Source organism: Oncorhynchus gorbuscha, linkage group LG05, assembly GCF_021184085.1.
Source record: "Oncorhynchus gorbuscha isolate QuinsamMale2020 ecotype Even-year linkage group LG05, OgorEven_v1.0, whole genome shotgun sequence".
NCBI classification, from domain to species: Eukaryota; Metazoa; Chordata; class Actinopteri; order Salmoniformes; family Salmonidae; genus Oncorhynchus; species Oncorhynchus gorbuscha.
In genome coordinates this window covers 91,412,152-91,435,954 of record NC_060177.1, presented here as the reverse complement: position 1 = coordinate 91,435,954, position 23,803 = coordinate 91,412,152, and the positions used below count along the sequence as shown (strand labels likewise).

General features: G+C 48.7%; 1 protein-coding gene across 1 annotated transcript in view; it reads left to right on the top strand.

The window, feature by feature from the left end:
• Positions 1–782: 782 nt before the first annotated feature.
• The window catches only part of LOC124035323 (probable bifunctional methylenetetrahydrofolate dehydrogenase/cyclohydrolase 2), a 23,725-nt gene continuing 704 nt past the window's right edge, over positions 783–23,803 (top strand). Inside the window, exons 1-7 of the mRNA XM_046348792.1 lie at positions 783–2,657; positions 3,393–3,577; positions 9,073–9,195; positions 9,277–9,429; positions 11,954–12,061; positions 19,429–19,521; positions 23,030–23,155. Of these exons, the coding sequence (XP_046204748.1) occupies positions 2,521–2,657; positions 3,393–3,577; positions 9,073–9,195; positions 9,277–9,429; positions 11,954–12,061; positions 19,429–19,521; positions 23,030–23,155 (925 nt within the window). The 5' untranslated portion in view covers positions 783–2,520. The remainder of the gene's footprint in view (positions 2,658–3,392; positions 3,578–9,072; positions 9,196–9,276; positions 9,430–11,953; positions 12,062–19,428; positions 19,522–23,029; positions 23,156–23,803) is intronic.

The following is a 23,803-nucleotide window of genomic DNA, read 5'->3' as shown; positions in this document are numbered from 1 at the left end:
AGGTGAATGTTGAACTTTTATTGCGCACCTCCGTCCAGATGACGGTGCGTACCATTTTGCGCAATGACACTGTCAGTGTGATCAAGGCGTAGAGGCTCTGCATGGTCAATCCAACGGCCTCCGCAGAAGTCAGAGGATTTATACTTCTTGTAGCAGAGCTGTTGTGTTGGAAATTGTCTAGGAAGTGAGTTTGTAACTCCCGCCCCCACCTACTGTCAACCAATCATGTCAATGTGGAGCTACACAGAGCCCTCACATTGTTACAAAATTTAGGAGGCGCACGGTGAGGTGGTACAGAGCTCGATTTGGCCTCCGCAATTGCATCACACCCTCTGTATGGAGCTTCTGGATCCCGTTGCTAGAGCAAGCATACATTATATGTTACCTTATAAATGCATTGTATGCAGTTGGCAATACAATCGTATTCTCAGTGGACCGGTTGTGCATAAACAATCTCCATTCAGGCTGTAAGGCCTCAATTTCCTCCTGTAACAAGTTATTATTATTTTTACGTGGGGAATATGCATACTTTCTTTATGAAACACCATTTTCCAACACCATGCTAAAGTGGCAAATGCCAAGTATAATGCTAGTCCCAGATGTTGCATATCACGTTCAGGTTGGAGCTGTCTGTTTGTGCATTGAACACGCCTAATAGCGTCATTGTGCAAAATGGTATTGTAATGAAACAGGCACGGAGAGGTTGCAAGATTTAAGACTTTTCCGGCCACGCTTTTTTTTACCGAGCTCCGTTCCTGACTCCACTAAAGAGGGTTTTTAGTCTCTCTTACTACAAGAACCCTTGGTTTGGTCTTGAACATCATTTTCAGTTGAGTTGAATTTCAAAGCCGGATAACGTCTAGCTCAGTTTATGGAATAAGCTATTTTCACTTTAAATGGACTTGAATGGTGCAGATCTCGGTTCCTTATCGTTTACGTTCACTGCTCCTACGTCTTTGACTCTTCCTACTACAGTTTATACTTTTATAATCTTTGTTGTTTTGTCTTTGTCTATAGTTTCTCTTAATGCTAGGGGGGTTACGAAACAGTGTGAAGCGCAAGGCCTTATTTTTATTTGCTAAACAATTTCAAACAGATTTGGCCCATGGATCTGAACGCTCCGCTGGTGTCACGACAATGAACAATATCTTTGGTGGTAATATTCCACACTCGGATGTGACATCTTTGGTCACTTTATTTGCCTTGTGATCAGTTACAATGACATTATTCCAGTAAAATAAGAACTTACATATTTAGGCATAACCATTACAAAGGATCAGAAGTCTAGAGGCTTACTACATTTGAATCCTCTTATTAAAAATACCAGGAAGAAGCTAAATCAATGGCTACAGAGGGACTTATCTTTAAAAGGTAGAGTCCTAATAACCAAGGCTGAAGGTATCTCTAGACTAACATACAGACTATCTTTAGATCTTGACAGTAAAATTAGTAAGGAGATAGACCAGATGCTTTTCAACTCTCTGTGGAGAAACCGTACCCATTACGTTAGGGTAAAACTGTTGTAATGAACACTTATGAGAATGGTGGACTGAATTTTCTGGACATTACTACTTTATTACACACAGAAAAAGAAACAGGCAAGGAGCAGGTCGGTGTCGAACCATCGAACTTCTAGCCCGAAGTCCTGTGCCATAAAAGCACAGTCATAGCGCACTTATAAACCCAGGGTCCGTTACACTATGCAGCATCATCTAGATATGTGTGCAAAAAAAAAAAAGTTCAACAGTCACCAGTCAAGCCATCTAATGCCAGATGTCCACCAGATGCATAGGAGTTTTGTTTTACCGGATGTCTAGTCCGCATTTCTGTACATGGCACACGTGCTTCGCTTTCCAACTAGCTCAAAGCTAGCTAGTTGCAGTGTGCGCACTTCTGCGTGTACCACCGCATGGTAAAGCAACCGAAGGGTTGAACATATTGAACACGTGCAAGGCACAGAACTGCTCCATTGTCAATGAATGACTTCCACCTGAAAGCGAAGAGTTCGATGCATCTGGTTGACGTGAGGCATTCGTATACACTTTGATGGATAAATTGGATTTATTCAACATGTGCACCACACAGAACCCACTGCATCTGCATCTGCCAATGCTGAAAGGCAAACGCAGCGTGAATGTATTTCTGGTCTACCAAAACGCAAGGATGATGTAGGTTTGATCGAGGCTGGCTGAATGCACAACGCAACATTAGGAAGTAGCATTAGCCAGTAGAATGGTTAAAAACACATTTAATAAAGAAAGTATGCATATTTTACACGCCCCCCCCCCCCTGCCTTCTCGCCATTAAATATTGTTAAGGGGAACATTACGCATTTGTAGCGTGAATGGATAATGTTTTAGGTGTGAACCGGTTCACGGGGATACAAGTGTATTGCCCGCTGCGTACAATGCAATTGGACGGTACAATGAAACTATCAATACCAAATATCGCCATCTGCAGGCCGTTGGGCTACCCCCTATCCACAGTCACACACACACACACAGCGGCGGGGCGGGCAACATGGCGGCCTCTATCTCCCCGCTACGCTCCTCCTACAGGATTTGTAACAGTCTGTCCTTCCACCACTACCGAGCCAAACTACGGATGCACAGAAAGTGCGAGAGCCAGAGAAGACATCTCCATGCGTCAGTCACCAGGTAAGAAGCCAGAAACATGTGAGGGAGACAGAGAGGAGGGATGCTCCATACCTGCTGCTAGCTGATACCGGTGAAGGGGTGACCTGTTCGTCACCTGCCGGTCGGTGAGATTGACAGCTAGCTGCATCGTGCAGTGTACTGTAGCAAGGGCACGTGCTGGCTAGCTGGCGGAAAAATAACGGTGGACAGATAAGATGATAGCTAGTTACTGTTAACAAACGCGTCGAACTTGCATTGCATTGATTTCTGCATTATCTCTCTTGAGGGGAGGCTATGAGGTTGAGCTAGATAGCTAGTTAGTTATCCCGGCTCAGTTCAACAAGGTTGCAATAGGCCTGACAATGCGCATTAGGTGCCAAAGATAACTCCTGTCACGAGCACCTGTCAGATCAATTTGAGATGACACACTATGTTGTTTTTATCCACGGTCACTTAAGACTAGTCCAGTTTTTGAAACCCTTACACTTCTCAAATGATACGGAGAGTGCTTTTTATCATATCAGACAGCAAATAGATGGGATTTAATTATAGCAAGTTTATAATAGCTCCACACCTCAAAGCCACCTTGTCCCTGCAGCATTCTAGTCATCTCATGTAATGGTGTAATATTCAGCCAGCCTACAAAACGTGTGTGTGTGTGTGTGTGTGTGTGTGTGTGTGTGTGTGTGTGTGTGTGTGTGTGTGTGTGTGTGTGTGTGTGTGTGTGTGTGTGTGTGTGTGTGTGTGTGTGTGTAGGAATGCTGCAGTGGTGGTGTCAGGGACAGAGATGGCACGTCAGATTCACAGAGAGATTCAGAGGGAGGTGGAGGAGCTGGTCACCGGCGGCAACATGAGACCCCACCTGGGTGTGGTGTTGGTTGGGGACGACCCGGCTAGTCGCACCTACGTCAGGAACAAGACCAGAGCTGCTAGTATACTGGGTAGGAAGGGTATACACACACACACACACACACACACACACACACACACACACACACACACACACACACACACACACACACACAAAGCTCTAGGAAAAGCTGTCCGTCTAAACAATGAACGAGTGTCTGTTTTTTTGTATGCCGATGGAATTGTATTGATATCTGAAACTGAAGATGAGCTTCAGTAAATGTTAAATATTGTTTTAAACTGGTGTGAACGATTAAAAACTGAATTTCAGTTTCAGACAACTAAGTTAGTTCACTATAGGAACTCAGCAGGGCCTTCCGCTATAGGAACTCAGCAGGGCCTTTCCCTATAGGAACTCAGCAGGACCTTTCGCTATAGGAACTCAGCAGGACCTTTCGCTATAGGAACTCAGCAGGACCTTTCGCTATAGGAACTCAGCAGGACCTTTCCCTATAGGAACTCAGCAGGGCCTTCCGCTATAGGAACTCAGCAGGGCCTTCCGCTATAGGAACTCAGCAGGGCCTTTCACTATAGGAACTCAGCAGGGCCTTCCGCTATAGGAACTCAGCAGGACCTTTCACTATAGGAACTCAGCAGGGTCTTCCGCTATAGGAACTCAGCAGGGCCTTTCACTATAGGAACTGAGCAGGGCCTTCCGCTATAGGAACTCAGCAGGGCCTTCCGCTATAGGAACTCAGCAGGGCCTTTCCCTATAGGAACTCAGCAGGGCCTTCCGCTATAGGAACTCAGCAGGGCCTTTCACTATAGCAGGGCCTTTCACTATAGGAACCCAGCAGGGCCTTTCCCTATAGGAATTCAGCAGGGCCTTTCACTATAGGAACTCAGCAGGGCCTTCCGCTATAGGAACTCAGCAGGGCCTTCCACTAGAGGAACTCAGCAGGGCCTTTCACTATAGCAGGGCCTTTCACTATAGGAACTCAGCAGGGCCTTCCACTCTAGGAACTCAGCAGGGCCTTTCACTATAGTTTCTATACTATACTTTCACACCATGTGAATGGTGCCCTTGGTGACATGGTGTCCTTGGTGACATGGTGTCCTTGGTGACATGGTGTCCTTGGTGACATGGTGCCCTTGGTGACATGGTGTCCTTGGCGTCCTTGGTGACATGGTGTCCTTGGTGACATGTTGTCCTTGGTGACATGGTGTCCTTGGTGACATGGTGTCCTTGGTGACATGGTGCCCTTGGTGACATGGTGTCCTTGGTGACATGGTGTCCTTGGCGTCCTTGGTGACATGTTGTCCTTGGTGACATGGTGTCCTTGGTGACATGTTGTCCTTGGTGACATGGTGCCCTTAGTGACATGGTGTCCTTGTTGACATGGTGCCCTTAGTGACATTATTGCTAAGTGTAAAGCCATGGGTGTCCTACCTTTCTAATGTTTCAGTAATCTTTTTTTATATGACCTAATAATACATATGGGGACATCAGTGTGGGAACATCAGCATGGTAACATTCACTGTTCACTGATACCTACTGCCTTTACCAGTTCACTGATACCTACTGCCTTTATCAGTTCACTGATACCTACTGCCTTTATCAGTTCACTGAAACCTACTGCCTTTACCAGTTCACTGATACCTACTGCCTTTACCAGTTCACTGATACCTACTGCCTTTATCAGTTCACTGATACCTACTGCCTTTATCAGTTCACTGATACCTACTGATACCTACTGCCTTTATCAGTTCACTGATACCTACTGCCTTTACCAGTTCACTGATACCTACTGCCTTTATCAGTTCACTGATACCTACTGCCTTTATCAGTTCACTGATACCTACTGCCTTTATCAGTTCACTGATACCTACTGCCTTTATCAGTTCACTGATACCTACTGATACCTACTGCCTTTATCAGTTCACTGATACCTACTGCCTTTATCAGTTCACTGATACCTACTGATACCTACTGCCTTTACCAGTTCACTGATACCTACTGCCTTTATCAGTTCACTGACACCTACTGCCTTTACCAGTTCACTGATACCTACTGATACCTACTGCCTTTACCAGTTCACTGATACCTACTGCCTTTATCAGTTCACTGATACCTACTGCCTTTACCAGTTCACTGATACCTACTGCCTTTACCAGTTCACTGATACCTACTGATACCTACTGCCTTTATCAGTTCACTGATACCTACTGCCTTTACCAGTTCACTGATACTTACTGATACCTACTGCCTGTATCTGTTCACTGATACCTACTGCCTTTACCAGTTCACTGATACCTACTGATACCTACTGCCTTTACCAGTTCACTGATACCTACTGATACCTACTGCCTTTACCAGTTCACTGATACCTACTGCCTTTACCAGTTCACTGATACCTACTGATACCTACTGCCTTTACCAGTTCACCGATACCTACTGCCTTTACCAGTTCACTGATACCTACTGCCTTTATCAGTTCACTGATACCTACTGCCTTTACTAGTTCACTGATACCTACGGCTTGTATCAGTTCACTGATACTTACTGATACCTACTGCCTTTATCAGTTCATTGATACCTACTGCCTTTACCAGTTCACTGATACCTACTGCCTTTACCAGTTCACTGATACCTACTGCCTTTACCAGTTCACTGATACCTACTGCCTTTACCAGTTCACTGATACCTACTGATACCTACTGCCTTTATCAGTTCACTGATACCTACTGCCTTTACCAGTTCTCTGACCTACTGCCTTTACCAGTTCACTGATACCTACTGCCTTTATCAGTTCACTGATACCTACTGATACCTACTGCCTTTACCAGTTCACTGGTACCTACTGCCTTTACCAGTTCACTGATACCTACTGCCTTTATCAGTTCACTGATACCTACTGCCTTTACCAGTTCTCTGACCTACTGCCTTTACCAGTTCACTGATACCTACTGCCTTTATCAGTTCACTGATACCTACTGATACCTACTGCCTTTACCAGTTCACTGATACCTACTGCCTTTACCAGTTCACTGATACCTACTGCCTTTACCAGTTCACTGATACCTACTGCCTTTACCAGTTCACTGATACCTACTGATACCTACTGCCTTTACCAGTTCACTGATACCTACTGCCTTTATCAGTTCACTGATACCTACTGCCTTTACCAGTTCTCTGACCTACTGCCTTTACCAGTTCACTGATACCTACTGCCTTTATCAGTTCACTGATACCTACTGCCTTTACCAGTTCACTGATACCTACTGCCTTTATCAGTTCACTGATACCTACTGATACCTACTGATACCTACTGCCTTTACCAGTTCACTGATACCTACTGCCTTTATCAGTTCACTGATACCTACTGATACCTACTGATACCTACTGCCTTTATCAGTTCACTGATACCTACTGCCTTTATCAGTTCACTGATACCTACTGCCTTTATCAGTTCACTGATACCTACTGCCTTTATCAGTTCACGGATACCTACTGCCTTTATCAGTTCACTGATACCTACTGCCTTTACCAGTTCACTGATACCTACTGCCTTTACCAGTTCACTGATACCTACTGCCTTTACCAGTTCACTGATACCTACTGCCTTTACCAGTTCACTGATACCTACTGCCTTTATCAGTTCACTGATACCTACTGATACCTACTGCCTTTATCAGTTCACTGATACCTACTGCCTTTATCAGTTCACTGATACCTACTGATACCTACTGCCTTTATCAGTTCACTGATACCTACTGCCTTTACCAGTTCACTGATACCTACTGCCTTTATCAGTTCACTGATACCTACTGCCTTTATCAGTTTACTGATACCTACTGATACCTACTGCCTTTATCAGTTCACTGATACCTACTGCCTTTACCAGTTCACTGATAAATACTGATACCTACTGCCTTTATCAGTTCACTGATACCTACTGATACCTACTGCCTTTACCAGTTCACTGATACCTACTGCCTTTACCAGTTCACTGATACCTACTGCCTTTATCAGTTCACTGATACTTACTGATACCTACTGCCTTTACCAGTTCACTGATACCTACTGCCTTTACCAGTTCATGGATACCTACTGCCTTTACCAGTTCACGGATACCTACTGCCTTTACCAGTTCACGGATACCTACTGCCTTTACCAGTTCACTGATACCTACTGCCTTTACTAGTTCACTGATACCTACTACCTTTACCAGTTCACTGATACCTACTGATACCTACTGCCTTTATCAGTTCACTGATACCTACTGCCTTCATCAGTTCACTGATACCTACTGCCTTTATCATTTCACTGATACCTACTGCCTTCATCAGTTCACTGATACCTACTGCCTTTACCAGTTCACTGATACATACTGATACCTACTGCCTTTATCAGTTCACTGATACCTACTGATACCTACTGCCTTTACCAGTCCACTGATACCTACTGATACCTACTGCCTTTATCAGTTCACTGATACTTACTGATACCTACTGCCTTTACTAGTTCACTGATACCTACTGCCTTTATCATTTCACTGATACCTACTGCCTTTATCATTTCACTGATACCTACTGATACCTACTGCCTTTATCATTTCACTGATACCTACTGATACCTACTGCCTTTATCAGTTCACTGATACTTACTGATACCTACTGCCTTTACTAGTTCACTGATACCTACTGCCTTTACCAGTTCACTGATACCTACTGCCTTTACCAGTTCACTGATACATACTGATACCTACTGCCTTTATCAGTTCACTGATACCTACTGATACCTACTGCCTTTACCAGTCCACTGATACCTACTGCCTTTACCAGTTCACTGATACCTACTGATACCTACTGCCTTTATCAGTTCACTGATACCTACTGCCTTTACCAGTTCACTGATACCTACTGATACCTACTGCCTTTACCAGTTCACTGATACCTACTGCCTTTACCAGTTCACCGATACCTACTGCCTTTACCAGTTCACTGATACCTACTGCCTTTATCAGTTCACTGATACCTACTGCCTTTACCAGTTCACTGATACCTACTGATACCTACTGCCTTTATCAGTTCACTGATACCTACTGCCTTTACCAGTTCACTGATACCTACTGATACCTACTGCCTTTATCAGTTCACTGATACTTACTGATACCTACTGTCTTTACCAGTTCAACCAGTTAACAAGTGTGAAATTTCAGAGTTTCCTCGTTCCGACTTGCACATGAACGCAGCAATAATGTAAATGTTTTTTTTCCAACAGAGACGTTTCTTTATAGGTTCCTAATTGTCCTTTTTTATAATCTATTATTATTATTTATTAGTATTATTATTATTTTTTTTTAAAGTTTTTATTATTTTATTATTATTATTTTCTATATTTTATTTATTTATTCATATTATTAATGATTATTATTTTTATTTTTTATTATTCTTTTTATTATAAATAATAATTATTATATATGATTTATTATTATTTATCTATTATTAATTATTATTATTGTAATTATTTATTATTATTTTAATTGCTCTACTTTTTGACTGTGACGTGTGTTTCTCTCTCCAGGTATCTCTAGTGACACTGTGGTGAAACCTACCTCTGTCTCTCAGGATGAACTACTGGAGCTGATAGACAAGATGAACAGAGACTGGAAGGTCTCAGGTCTGCTGGTACAACTACCTCTACCAGGTAACACACACTCACACTGTGCACAGACACACCTACACTCCGACCGCTATACGAGAGGTCATCTTTTCCTGTCATGATTAGGGCACATCAAGGAGCGTGCTGTGTGTAACGCCATAGCTCCAGAGAAGGACGTGGATGGATTCCACATCGTCAACATAGGGAAGCTGTGTCTGGGCCAGACGTCTATGGTGCCTGCTACACCTGCTGCTGTGTGGGAGATTATCAGGAGAACAGGTACACACACACACACACACACACACACACACACACACACATATACACACACACTCACACACACACATACACACACACACATACACACACATACACACACATACACATACACACATACACACATACACACACACACAACTCACTCACTCACTCACTCACTCACTCACTCACTCACTCACTCACTCACTCACTCACTCACTCACTCACTCACTCACTCACTCACTCACTCACTCACTCACTCACTCACTCACTCACACACACACACACACACACACACACACACACACACACACACACACACACACACACACACACACACACACACACACACACACACACACACACACACACATATCCACTCTGCTGCTGCTGTATGGGAGATCATCAGGAGAACAGGTACATACACACACACAATCACACACACACGCACACACACACACACACACACACACACACACACACACACACACACACACACACACACACACACACACACACACACACACACACACACACACACACACACACACACACACACACACACACACACACACACACACATCCACTCTGCTGCTGTTGTATGGGAGATCATCAGGTTACTATGTTCCCTCTGTAATATAGTTTATTAACTTGTGAAGAAGTGTGAATGTGAAGAAGGATAAAGCCCATTTTGTAAAACTGAAGAAGAAGAAGGAGGAAGGTGAACTAGTGGCTCTATTAAAGGGATACTTTGGTAAAACTGAAGAAGAAGGAGGAAGGTGAACTAGTGGCTCTATTAAAGGGATACTTTGGTAAAACTGAAGAAGAAGAAGGAGGAAGGTGAACTAGTGGCTCTATTAAAGGGATACTTTGGTAAAACTGAAGAAGAAGAAGGAGGAAGGTGAACTAGTGGCTCTATGACTGGAAGTCTATGGGTATCTGCTGGCACAGGCCTGGGTGATTTTCATTCCTCGGGGGGGGGGGGATTGCAATCTAAACTGAAGATCATGATTAGGTGAATTAAGAATTTAGTTAAGATTTTTTTTTCCTTAACTGACTTGCCTAGTTAAATAAAAAGAAATAAAAAGTTGATTATTGGTGTCACACTTATACCCCAGGCCCAGCTAACACACCTGACTCCAATCAGGCCCCCGAGGACTGGAGTTGCCCAGGCCTGTACTAGCAGATACCCAGTAACCCTTTAAACAACTCATCCAAACTGAAGAAGAGGGTTGCTGTGAAAGTCATGGTGTCGACTCCCAAAGGACTGTCTGCCCAGCTGTCATACCCTGGTGTATCCACTAGGTGGCAATCATCACCTTTTACTACACCTGAACTGTCTAGTAAATCTAAATCACATTTTATTGGTCACTTACACATATTTAGCAGATCTTATTAAGGGTTTAGCAAAATGCTAAATGTTAATGTTTTTATTCACTATAAAAATGATAGAAAAATACTTTGCTAGCCCTGTTTTTGAAGCCAGTTAGGGATTGAATTAGAAAATAAAAGTGTAAGAATTTAAAAGTGTATGAATTTAAATAGGATACTCACTTGAACTGAACTTTGTGTCTAGAGACTTGGAAGGGGAAGCCGGTGATTGACATGTCTGTGTGTGTGCAGGTATGGAGGTGATTGACATGTCTGTGTGTGTGTGTAGGTATGGAGGTGATTGACATGTCTGTGTGTGTGTGTAGGTATGGAGGTGATTGACATGTCTGTGTGTGTGTAGGTATGGAGGTGATTGACATGTCTGTGTGTGTGCAGGTATGGAGGTGATTGACATGTCTGTGTGTGTGCAGGTATGGAGGTGATTGACATGTCTGTGTGTGTGCAGGTATGGAGGTGATTGACATGTCTGTGTGTGTGTGTAGGTATGGAGGTGATTGACATGTCTGTGTGTGTGTGTAGGTATGGAGGTGATTGACATGTCTGTGTGTGTGTGCAGGTATGGAGGTGATTGACATGTCTGTGTGTGTGTGTAGGTATGGAGGTGATTGACATGTCTGTGTGTGTGCAGGTATGGAGGTGATTGACATGTCTGTGTGTGTGCAGGTATGGAGATGATTGACATGTCTGTGTGTGTGCAGGTATGGAGGTGATTGACATGTCTGTGTGTGTGCAGGTATGGAGGTGATTGACATGTCTGTGTGTGTGCAGGTATGGAGGTGATTGACATGTCTGTGTGTGTGCAGGTATGGAGGTGATTGACATGTCTGTGTGTGTGCAGGTATGGAGGTGATTGACATGTCTGTGTGTGTGCAGGTATGGAGGTGATTGACATGTCTGTGTGTGTGCAGGTATGGAGGTGATTGACATGTCTGTGTGTGTGCAGGTATGGAGGTGATTGACATGTCTGTGTGTGTGCAGGTATGGAGGTGATTGACATGTCTGTGTGTGTGCAGGTATGGAGGTGATTGACATGTCTGTGTGTGTGCAGGTATGGAGGTGATTGACATGTCTGTGTGTGTGTAGGTATGGAGGTGATTGACATGTCTGTGTGTGTGCAGGTATGGAGGTGATTGACATGTCTGTGTGTGTGCAGGTATCGAGACAGTGGGGAAGAACGTGCTGGTGGCCGGACGCTCTAAGAATGTAGGCTTGCCAATCGCTATGTTGCTTCACACAGACCGCAACCACCAACGCCCTGGAGGTACGACACTGTGTGTGTGTGTGTGTGTGTGTGTGTGTGTGTGTGTGTGTGTGTGTGTGTGTGTGTGTGTGTGTGTGTGTGTGTGTGTGTGTGTGTGTGTGTGTGTGTGTGTGTGTGTGTGTGTGTGTGTGTGTGTGAGACTGTAATACGGGTCATTTGCATGGAACGGTATATTTACTGTACCCCGCCTGGGAGTGTTTGCGTACGTACATTGATGTTGCACCACCACGGTTTTCCCCATTATGAAGCTGTTTATTACAAAAGGGCTTCAAGTGAAGGAAATTATGAATAGAATAAATTAATAAAATAAATATGTCTGCACCTATTGTTCCAACATGAACTATTGCAATGCAGGTACACATTCTTGGAAGAGAGGAAGTGGAGGAGTGTGAGAGAGAGAGATGGTGGAGGTGCGAGGGGAGAGAGAGGGGGTGGAGGTGCGAGGGGAGAGAGAGGTGGAGAGGGAGGGTGGAGGAGAAAGGAGAGAGGGAGGGGAGGGTGGAGGAGAGGGGGAGGGTGGAGGAGAAAGAGGAGAGAGGGAGGGGAGGGTGGAGGAGAGGGGTGGGTGGAGGAGAAAGAGGAGAGAGGGAGGGGAGGGTGGAGGAGAGGGGGTGGGTGGAGGAGAAAGAGGAGAGAGGGAGGGAGGGTGGAGGAGAGGGGGTGGGTGGAGGAAAAAGAGGAGAGAGGGAGGGGAGGGTGGAGGAGAGGGGGTGGGTGGAGGAGAAAGAGAGAGGGAGGGGAGGGTGGAGGAGAGGGGGTGGGTGGAGGAGAAAGAGGAGAGAGGGAGGGGAGGGTGGAGGAGAGGGGGTGGGTGGAGGAGAAAGAGGGAGGGGAGGGTGGAGGAGAGGGGGTGGGTGGGAGGAGAAAGAGGAGAGAGGGAGGGGAGGGTGGAGGAGAGAGAGGGGGTGGAGAGGGAGGGTGGAGAGAGAGGGTGGAGGTGAGGGGAGAGAGAGGGGGTGGAGGTGGAGAGGGAGGAGAGAGGGGAGAGGTTGGAGGAGAGAGGGAGGGGAGAGGAGAGAGGGAAGGGAGGGTGGAGGAGAGGGGGATGGAGGGGGAGGAGAGAGAGGGGAGGGTGGACGAGAGAGAGGGGAGGGTGGAGGAGAGAGGGGGTGGAGGGGAGAGAGGGAGGGGAGCGAGAGAGAGGGAGCGTGGAGAGAGAGAGGGGAGGGTGGAGGAGAGAGAGGGGAGGGTGGAGGAGAGAGAGGGGAGGGTGGAGGAGAGAGGGAGGGAGGGTGGAGGAGAGGAGGGTGGAGGAGAGAGGGAGGGTGGAGGAGAGGGGAGGGTGGAGGGAGAGGGGAGGGTGGAGGAGAGGGGAGAGAGAGGGTGGAGGAGAGAGGGAGGGGAGAGGAGAGAGGGAGGGAAGAGGAGAGAGAGGGGGAGAGAGAGGGAGGGTGGAGGAGAGAGAGGGAGGGTGGAGGAGAGAGGGGGAGCGTGGAGGAGAGAGGGGGAGCGTGAAGGAGAGAAGGGAGGGTGGAGGAGAGAGGGAGGGTGGAGGAGAGAGGGAGGGTGGAGGAGAGAGGGAGGGTGGAGGAGAGAGAGGGGAGCGTGGAGGAGAGAGGGGAGAGAGGGAGGGGAGGGTGGAAGTGGAGGAGAGAGGTGGTGAGGGAGGGTAGAAGTGGAGGAGAGAGGTGGAGAGGGAGGGTAGAAGTGGAGGAGAGAGGTGGTGAGGGAGGGTGGAGAGGGAGGAGAGGTGGAGAGGGAGGGTAGAGGTGGAGAGGGAGGGTAGAGGTGGAGGAGAGAGGTGGAGAGGGAGGGTAGAGGTGGAGGAGAGAGGTGGAGAGGGAGGGTAGAGGTGGAGGAGAGAGGTGGAGAGGGGAGGGTAGAAGTGGAGGAGAGAGGTGGAGAGGGAGGGTAGAAGTGGAGGAGAGAGGTGGAGGAGAGAGGGAGGGGAGGGGAGGGGAGGGGAGGGTAGAAGTGGAGGAGAGAGGTGGAGAGGGAGGGTAGAGGTGGAGGAGAGAGGGAGGGGAGGGTAGAGTGGAGGAGAGAGGGAGGGGAGGGTAGAAGTGGAGGGTAGAGGTGGAGAAGAGAGGGAGGGGAGGGTAGAGGTGGAGGAGAGAGGGAGGGGAGGGTAGAAGTGGAGGAGAGGGAGGGTAGAAGTGGAGGAGAGAGGTGGAGAGGGAGGGTAGCGGTGGAGGAGAGAGGGAGGGTAGAGGTGGAGGAGAGAGGGAGGGTAGAGGTGGAGGAGAGGGGTGGGTGGAGGAGAAAGAGAGAGGGAGGGGAGGGTGGAGGAGAGGGGGTGGGTGGAGGAGAAAGAGGAGAGAGGGAGGGGAGGGTGGAGGAGAGGGGGTGGGTGGAGGAGAAAGAGGGAGGGGAGGGTGGAGGAGAGGGGTGGGTGGAGGAGAAAGAGGAGAGAGGGAGGGGAGGGTGGAGGGAGAGAGGGGGTGGAGAGGGAGGGTGGAGAGAGAGGGTGGAGGTGAGGGGAGAGAGAGGGGTGGAGGTGGAGAGGGAGGAGAGAGGGGAGAGGTTGGAGGAGAGAGGGAGGGGAGAGGAGAGAGGGAAGGGAGGGTGGAGGAGAGGGGGATGGAGGGGGAGGAGAGAGAGGGGAGGGTGGACGAGAGAGAGGGGAGGGTGGAGGAGAGAGGGGGTGGAGGGGAGAGAGGGAGGGGAGCGAGAGAGAGGGAGCGTGGAGGAGAGAGAGGGAGGGTGGAGGAGAGAGGGGGAGGGTGGAGGAGAGAGAGGGGAGGGTGGAGGGAGAGAGGGAGGGAGGGTGGAGGAGAGGAGGGTGGAGGAGAGAGGGAGGGTGGAGGAGAGGGGAGGGTGGAGGAGAGAGGGGAGGGTGGAGGAGAGGGGAGAGAGAGGGTGGAGGAGAGAGGGAGGGGAGAGGAGAGGGAGGAGGGAAGAGGAGAGAGAGGGGGAGAGAGAGGGAGGGTGGAGGAGAGAGAGGGAGGGTGGAGGAGAGAGGGGGAGCGTGGAGGAGAGAGGGGGAGCGTGAAGGAGAGAAGGGAGGGTGGAGGAGAGAGGGAGGGTGGAGGAGAGAGGGAGGGTGGAGGAGAGAGGGAGGGTGGAGGAGAGAGGGGGAGCGTGGAGGAGAGAGGGGAGAGAGGGAGGGGAGGGTGGAAGTGGAGGAGAGAGGTGGTGAGGGAGGGTAGAAGTGGAGGAGAGAGGTGGAGAGGGAGGGTAGAAGTGGAGGAGAGAGGTGGTGAGGGAGGGTGGAGAGGGAGGGAGAGGTGGAGAGGGAGGGTAGAGGTGGAGAGGGAGGGTAGAGGTGGAGGGAGAGGTGGAGAGGGAGGGTAGAGGTGGAGGAGAGAGGTGGAGAGGGAGGGTAGAGGTGGAGGAGAGAGGTGGAGAGGGAGGGTAGAAGTGGAGGAGAGAGGTGGAGAGGGAGGGTAGAAGTGGAGGAGAGAGGTGGAGGAGAGAGGGAGGGAGGGGAGGGAGGGGAGGGTAGAAGTGGAGGAGAGAGGTGGAGAGGGAGGGTAGAGGTGGAGGAGAGAGGGAGGGGAGGGTAGAAGTGGAGGAGAGAGGGAGGGGAGGGTAGAAGTGGAGGGTAGAGGTGGAGAAGAGAGGGAGGGGAGGGTAGAGGTGGAGGAGAGAGGGAGGGGAGGGTAGAAGTGGAGGAGAGGGAGGGTAGAAGTGGAGGAGAGAGGTGGAGAGGGAGGGTAGCGGTGGAGGAGAGAGGGAGGGTAGAGGTGGAGGAGAGAGGGAGGGTAGAGGTGGAGGAAGAGGGAGGGTAGAGGTGGAGGAGAGAGGGGGGAGGGTAGAGGTGGAGAGAGAGGGAGGGGAGGGTAGAAGTGGAGGAGAGAGGTGGAGAGGGAGGGTAGAAGTGGAGGAGAGAGGTGGAGAGGGAGGGTAGCGGTGGAGGAGAGAGGGAGGGTAGAGGTGGAGGAGAGAGGGAGGGTAGAGGTGGAGGAGAGAGGTGGAGAGGGAGGGTAGCGGTGGAGGAGAGAGGGAGGGTAGAGGTGGAGGAGAGAGGGAGGGTAGAGGTGGAGGAGAGAGGGAGGGTAGAGGTGGAGGAGAGAGGGAGGGTAGAGGTGGAGGAGAGAGGGAGGGTAGAGGTGGAGGAGAGAGGGAGGGTAGAGGTGGAGGAGAGAGGGAGGGTAGAGGTGGAGGAGAGAGGGAGGGTAGAGGTGGAGGAGAGAGGAGGGTAGAGGTGGAGGAGGGTAGAGGTGGAGGAGAGAGGAGGGTAGAGGTGGAGGAGAGAGGGAGGGTAGAGGTGGAGGAGAGAGGGAGGGTAGAGGTGGAGGAGAGAGGGAGGGTAGAGGTGGAGGAGAGAGGGAGGGTAGAGGTGGAGGAGAGAGGGAGGGTGGAGGAGAGAGGAGGGTAGAGGTGGAGGAGAGAGGAGGGTAGAGGTGGAGGAGAGAGGGAGGGTAGAGGTGGAGGAGAGAGGGAGGGTAGAGGTGGAGGAGAGAGGGAGGGTAGAGGTGGAGGAGAGAGGGAGAGTAGAGGTGGAGGAGAGAGGGAGGGTAGAGGTGGAGGAGAGAGGGAGGGTAGAGGTGGAGGAGAGAGGGAGGGTAGAGGTGGAGGAGAGTGGGAGGGTAGAGGTGGAGGAGAGAGGAGGGTAGAGGTGGAGGAGAGAGGAGGGTAGAGGTGGAGGAGAGAGGGAGGGTAGAGGTGGAGGAGAGAGGGAGGGTAGAGGTGGAGGAGAGAGGGAGGGTAGAGGTGGAGGAGAGAGGGAGGGTAGAGGTGGAGGAGAGAGGGAGGGTAGAGGTGGAGGAGAGAGGGAGGGTAGAGGTGGAGGAGAGAGGGAGGGTAGGGAGGTGGAGGAGAGAGGGAGGGTAGCGGTGGAGGAGAGAGGGAGGGTAGAGGTGGAGGAGAGAGGGAGGGTAGAGGTGGAGGAGAGAGGGAGGGTAGAGGTGGAGGAGAGAGGGAGGGTAGAGGTGGAGGAGAGAGGGAGGGTAGCGGTGGAGGAGAGAGGGAGGGTAGCGGTGGAGGAGAGAGGGAGGGTAGCGGTGGAGGAGAGAGGGAGGGAGGGTGGAGAGGAGGGAGGAGAGAGGAGGAGGGAGCGGTGGAGGAGAGGGAGGGTAGCGGTGGAGGAGAGAGGGAGGGTAGAGGTGGAGGAGAGAGGGAGGGTAGAGGTGGAGGAGAGAGGGAGGGTAGAGGTGGAGGAGAGAGGGAGGGTAGAGGTGGAGGAGAGAGGGAGGGTAGAGGTGGAGGAGAGAGGGAGGGTAGCGGTGGAGGAGAGAGGGAGGGTAGCGGTGGAGGAGAGAGGGAGGGTAGAGGTGGAGGAGAGAGGGAGGGTAGAGGTGGAGGAGAGAGGGAGGGTAGAGGTGGAGGAGAGAGGAGGGTAGAGGTGGAGGAGAGAGGGAGGGTAGAGGTGGAGGAGAGAGGGAGGGTAGAGGTGGAGGAGAGAGGGAGGGTAGAGGTGGAGGAGAGAGGAGGTCACCTGTCGTCCCATATATGGTCGTAGAAAGAAGTGGGTGAGGGAAGTGGAATGGTGCACCATGCTGGTGATGAGACAATACTGTGTTAGGACAGCTGTTAAATGAAACAACCCTGAACTGAAAGCTTCACTCTCTCTCACATACACACATACACACACACACATACGCGCGTGAGGAATTTCTATCAACTGTGAACATGTTTCTACTAGTTTTGACAGAAACTCACTTTAATTTGGACTCCTCACCAAGTTGCACACACACTCCCTCTCTCTCTCTCCCTCTCTCTCTCTCTCTCTCTCTCTCTCTCTCTCTCTCTCTCTCTCTCTCTCTCTCTCTCTCTCTCTCTCTCTCTCTCTCTCTCTCTCTCTCTCTCTCTCTCTCTCTCTCTCTCTCTCTCTCTCTCTCTCTCTCTCTCACACTCCCCCTCTCTCACTCCCCTCCCTCTCTCTCTCTCTCTCTCTCTCTCTCTCTCTCTCTCTCTCTCTCTCTCTCTCTCTCTCTCACACACTCCCTCTCTCTCACACACACACTCCTCTCTCTCTCTCTCTCTCTCTCTCTCTCTCTCTCTCTCTCTCTCTCTCTCTCTCTCTCTCTCACACACACACACACTCCCTCTCTCACACACTCCCTCTCTCACACACTCCCTCTTTCACACTCCTTCTCTCACACACTCCCTCTTTCACACACTCCCTCTCTAACACACTCCCTCTCTCTCACACACTCTCTCTCTCACACACTCTCTCACTCTCACTCCCTCTCCCTCTCACACACACTCCCTCTCTCTCTCTCTCTCTCTCTCTCTCACACACTCCCTCTCTAACACACTCCCTCTCTCACACACTCCCCCTCTCTCTCACTCTCACTCCCTCTCTCACACACACACACACACACACACACACACACACACACACACACACACACACACACACACACACACACACACACACACACACACACACACACACACACACACACACACACACACACACACACACACACACACACAGAACAATCTAGTCGTTTACCATGCCGGGTCTTGTCTCTCATTCCTGACCTTTGTAAGATTTATTCCCCCCACACACGACACACACTTGGCTTCGTTGTTGACCCCACCCTGCTCTGGAATGCCTGGCCTGGGTCAAGGTACCTAGGATAGGTCCAGGGTGAGGTTGGCTGGCCTGGGTCAAGGTACCTAGGATAGGTCCAGGGTGAGGTTGGCTGGCCTGGGTCAAGGTACCTAGGATAGGTCCAGGGTGAGGTTGGCTGGCCTGGGTCCAGGCTAAAGTTGGGCCTACTGGAGCCAATGAAATATACGGTCATCACAACAGAGTTAGAGATCACCAGAGAAAGGAGTTAATGACACTCCAGTCCATAATGGTAACAGTCTGGTTTCTTTGTTATTTATAAAAAACAACTTGATGGAGTCTGAACTGAAATATAAACCCATTGACAAATAGACATATTCATTTGGCATATTATCAATCCTATTATGTCAGAGACAGGCAGACAGACTGGCAGACGGACTGGCAGACGGACTGGCAGACGGACTGGCAGACACAGACTGGCAGACGGACTGGCAGACGGACTGGCAGACACAGACTGGCAGACGGACTGGCAGACGGACTGGCAGACGGACTGGCAGACACAGACTGGCAGACGGACTGGCAGACAGGCTGACAGACAGACACACAGACAGACTGGCAGACAGACAGACTGACTGGCAGACAGACACAGACAGACTGACTGGCAGACAGACACAGACAGACACAGACAGACTGACTGACTGGCAGACAGACAGACTGACTGGCAGACAGACACAGACAGACTGACTGGCAGACAGACACAGACAGACAGACTGACTGGCAGACAGACACAGACAGACTGACTGGCAGACAGACACAGACAGACTGACTGGCAGACAGACACAGACGGACTGGCAGACGGACTGGCAGACGGACTGGCAGACTGACAGACTGACACAGACTGACTGACAGACCGACTGGCAGACAGACACAGACAGACATCCTAAACCCTCTCCCCTCCTCCTAGGTGATGCCACGGTAACCATCGCCCACAGGTGCACCCCCAGAGAGCAGCTGAAGGAACTGACCCGTCTGGCCGACATCGTCATCGCAGCTGCAGGTACCCACACACCACACACACACCCTCTCTCTTTCTTTCAATTCAAGGGGCTTTATTGGCCTGGGAAACATGTGTTAACATTGCCAAAGCAAGTGATGTAGATACAATACAAAAGTGAAATAAACAATAAAAATAATCAGTAAACATTACACATACAGAAGTTTCAAAACAATAAATACATTACAAATGTCATATTATATATATATACAGTGTTGTAACAATGTACAAATGGTTAAAGTACAAAGGGGAAAATAAATAAACATAAATATGTGTTGTATTTACAGAGGTGTTTGTTCTTCACTGGTTGACATTTTCTTGTGGCAACAGGTCACAAATCTTGCTGCTGTGATGGCACACTGTGGAATTTCACCCAGTAGCTATGGGAGTTTATCAAGATCGGATTTGTTTTCAAATTCTTTGTGGATCTGTGTAATCTGAGGGAAATATGTCTCTCTAATATGTTTATACATTTGGCAGGAGGTTAGGAACTGCAGCTCAGTTTCCACCTCATAGCCTGTCTTCTCTTGAGAGCCTGGTCTGCCTACGGCGGCCTTTCTCAATAGCAAGGCAATGCTCACTGAGTCTGTACATAGTCAAAGCTTTCCTTAAGTTTGGGTCAGTCACAGTGGTCAGGTATTCTTCCACTGTGTACTCTCTGTTTAGGGTCAGTCACAGTGGTCAGGTATTCTGCCACTGTGTACTCTCTGTTTAGGGTCAGTCACAGTGGTCAGGTATTCTGCCACTGTGTCCTCTCTGTTTAGGGTCAGTCACAGTGGTCAGGTATTCTGCCACTGTGTCCTCTCTGTTTAGGGTCAGTCACAGTGGTCAGGTATTCTTCCACTGTGTCCTCTCTGTTTAGGGTCAGTCACAGTGGTCAGGTATTCTGCCACTGTGTCCTCTCTGTTTAGGGTCAGTCACAGTGGTCAGGTATTCTTCCACTGTGTCCTCTCTGTTTAGGGTCAGTCACAGTGGTCAGGTATTCTTCCACTGTGTCCTCTCTGTTTAGGGTCAGTCACAGTGGTCAGGTATTCTTCCACTGTGTCCTCTCTGTTTAGGGTCAGTCACAGTGGTCAGGTATTCTTCCACTGTGTACTCTCTGTTTAGGGTCAGTCACAGTGGTCAGGTATTCTTCCACTGTGTACTCTCTGTTTAGGGCCAAAAACCATTCTAGTTTGCTGTTTTTTTATATAATTCTTTCCAATGTGTCAAGTAAATATCTTTTTGTTTTCTCATGATTTGGTTGGGTCTAATTGTGTTGCTGTTCTGGGGCTCTAGAATTTAACACCTCTTTTCTGGATTTTTATAATTAGTGGGTATCGGCCTAATTCTGCTCTGCAGGCATTATTTGGTGTTTTACGTTGTACACGGAGGATATTTATGCAGAATTCTGAATGCAAATCTCAATTTGGCGTTTGTTCCATTTTGTGAATTCTTGGTTGGTGAGCGGACCCCAGACCTCACAACCTTAAAGGGCAATGGGTTCTATAACTGATTCAAGTATTTTTAGCCAGATCCTAATTGGTATGTCAAATTTGATGTTCCTGTTGATGGCATAGAATGCCCTTCTTGCCTTGTCTCTCAGATCGTTCACAGCTTTGTGGAAGTTACCTGTGGCGCTGATGTTTAGGCCAAGGTATAGTTTTTTGTGTGCTCAAGGGCAACGGTGTCTAGATGGAATTTGTATTTGTGGTCCTGGCGACTGGACCTTTTTTGGAACACCATTATTTTGGTCTTACTGAGATTTACTGTCAGGGCCCAGGTCTGACAGAATCTGTGCAGAAGATCTAGGTGCTGCTGTAGGCCCTCCTTGGTTGGTGACAGAAGCACCAGATCATCAGCAACAGTAGACATTTGACTTCAGATTCTAGGCCAGGTGCTGCAGACTGTTCTAGTGTCCTCGCCAATTTGTTGATATATATGTTGAAGAGGGTGGGGCTCAAGCTGCATCCCTGTCTCACCCCACGGCCCTGTGGGAAGAAATGTGTGTTTTTTGCTAATTTTAACCTCACACTTGTTGTTTGTGTACATGGATTTTATAATGACGTATGTTTTACCCCCAACACCACTTTCCATCAGTTTGTATAGCAGACCCTCATGCCAGATTGAGTCGAAGGCTTTTTTGAAATCAACAAAGCATGAGAAGACTTTGCCTTTGTTTTTGGTTTGTTTGTTTGTCAATTAGGGTGTGCAGGGTGACTACATGGTCTGTTGTACAGTCATTTGGTAAAAAGCCAATTTGACATTTGCTCAGTACATTGTTTTCACTGAGGAAATGTACGAGTCTCCTGTTAATGATAATGCAGAGGATTTCCCCAGGTTGCTGTTGACACATATTCCACGGTAGTTATTGGGGTCAAATTTGTCTCCACTCTTGTGGATTGGGGTGATCAGTTCTTGGTTCCAAAATATTGGGGAAGATGCCAGAGCTGAGGATAATGTTGAAGAGTTTTAATATAGCCAACTGGAATTTGTTGTCTGTATATTTAATAATTTCATTAAGGATACCATCAACACCACAGGCCTTTCTGGGTTGGAGGGTTTATATTTTTTGTCCTGTAGTTCATTCCAGGTAATTGGAGAATCGAGTGGGTTCTGGTAGTCTTTAATAGTAGATTCTAAGAATCATATCATGTATATGTTTTTGCTGTTTGTTCTTTGTAATAGAGCCAAAAAGATTGGAGAAGTGGTTTAGCCATACATCTCCATTTTGGATAGATAATTATTTGTGTTGTTGTTTGTTTCGTGTTTTCCAATTTTCCCAGAAGTGGTTAGAGTCTATGGATTCTTCAATTGCAATGAGCTGATTTCTGACATGCTGTTCCTTCTTTTTCCGTAGTGTATTTCTGTATTGTTTTAGTGATTCACCACAGTGAAGGCGTAGACTCCGGTTTTCTGGGTCTCTATGTTTTTGGTTGGACAGGTTTCTTTCTTAGATTGTTGCATTCTTCATCTCTCTCACTCTTTCTCCTTCCCTTCTCCCTTGTCTGTAACATTGCTGCAGGTGAACATTATAAAAACGACTGAAGTATGCCTGGTGATTGCCATGCCAGCCAGTGTCATGTCCACACAGAACCTGTGTGTGTGTGTGTGTGTGTGTGTGTGTGTGTGTGTGTGTGTGTGTGTGTGTGTGTGTGTGTGTGTGTGTGTGTGTGTGTGTGTGTGTGTGTGTGTGTGTGTGTGTGTGTGTGTGTGTGTGTGTGTGTGTGTGTCAACGTTTAATATTAGCTATACATGTGTTGTGTGTGTGTGTGTGTGTTCATTTCTGTGTGTGTGTGTGTGTGTGTGTGTGTGTGTGTGTGTGTGTGTGTGTGTGTGTGTGTGTGTGTTCATTTCCTGTGTGTGTGTGTTCATTTCCTGTGTATGTGTGTGTGTTCATTTCCTGTGTGTGTGTGTGTGTGTTCATTTCCTGTTTGTGTGTGTGTGTGTTCATTTCCTGTGTGTGTGTGTGTGTTCATTTCCTGTGTGTGTGTGTGTGTGTGTTCATTTCCTGTGTGTGTGTGTCCTCTAGGTGTGCCTGGGCTGATCACAGTAGACATGGTGAAGGAGGGGGCAGCGGTTATCGATGTGGGTATTAACCGTGTCCAGGACCGGACCACAGGGAAACTACGGCTGGTGGGCGACGTGGACTTCGAAGGTACACAACTGGATTTAAACCACTTCCTGGGCGGCAGGTAGCCTATTGGTTCGAGACAGGTAGCCTAGTGGTTAGAGACAGGTAGCCTAGTGGTTAGAGGCAGGTAGCCTAGTGGTTAGAGACAGGTAGCCTAGTGGTTAGAGACAGGTAGCCTAGTGGTTAGAGACAGGTAGCCTAGTGGTTAGAGACAGGTGGCCTAGTGGTTAGAGACAGGTAGCCTAGTGGTTAGAGGCAGGTGGCCTAGTGGTTAGAGTGTTGGACTAGTAACCAGCAGGTAGCCTAGTGGTTAGAAAGTTGGACTAGTAACCAGCAGGTAGCCTAGTGGTTAGAGACAGGTAGCCTAGTGGTTAGAGACAGGTAGCCTAGTGGTTAGAAGCAGGTAGCCTAGTGGTTAGAGGCAGGTATCCTAGTGGTTAGAGAGTTGGACTAGTAACCAGCAGGTAGCCTAGTAGTTAGAGAGTTGGACTAGTAACCAGCAGGTAGCCTAATGGTTAGAGCGTTGGACTAGTAACCGAATAGGTTGCAAGTTCTGACAAGGTACAAATCTGTCGTTCTGCCCCTGAACAGGCAGTTAACCCACTGTTCCTAGGCCGTCATTGAAAATAAGAATCTGTTCTTAACTGACTTGCCTGGTTAAATAAAGGTAAA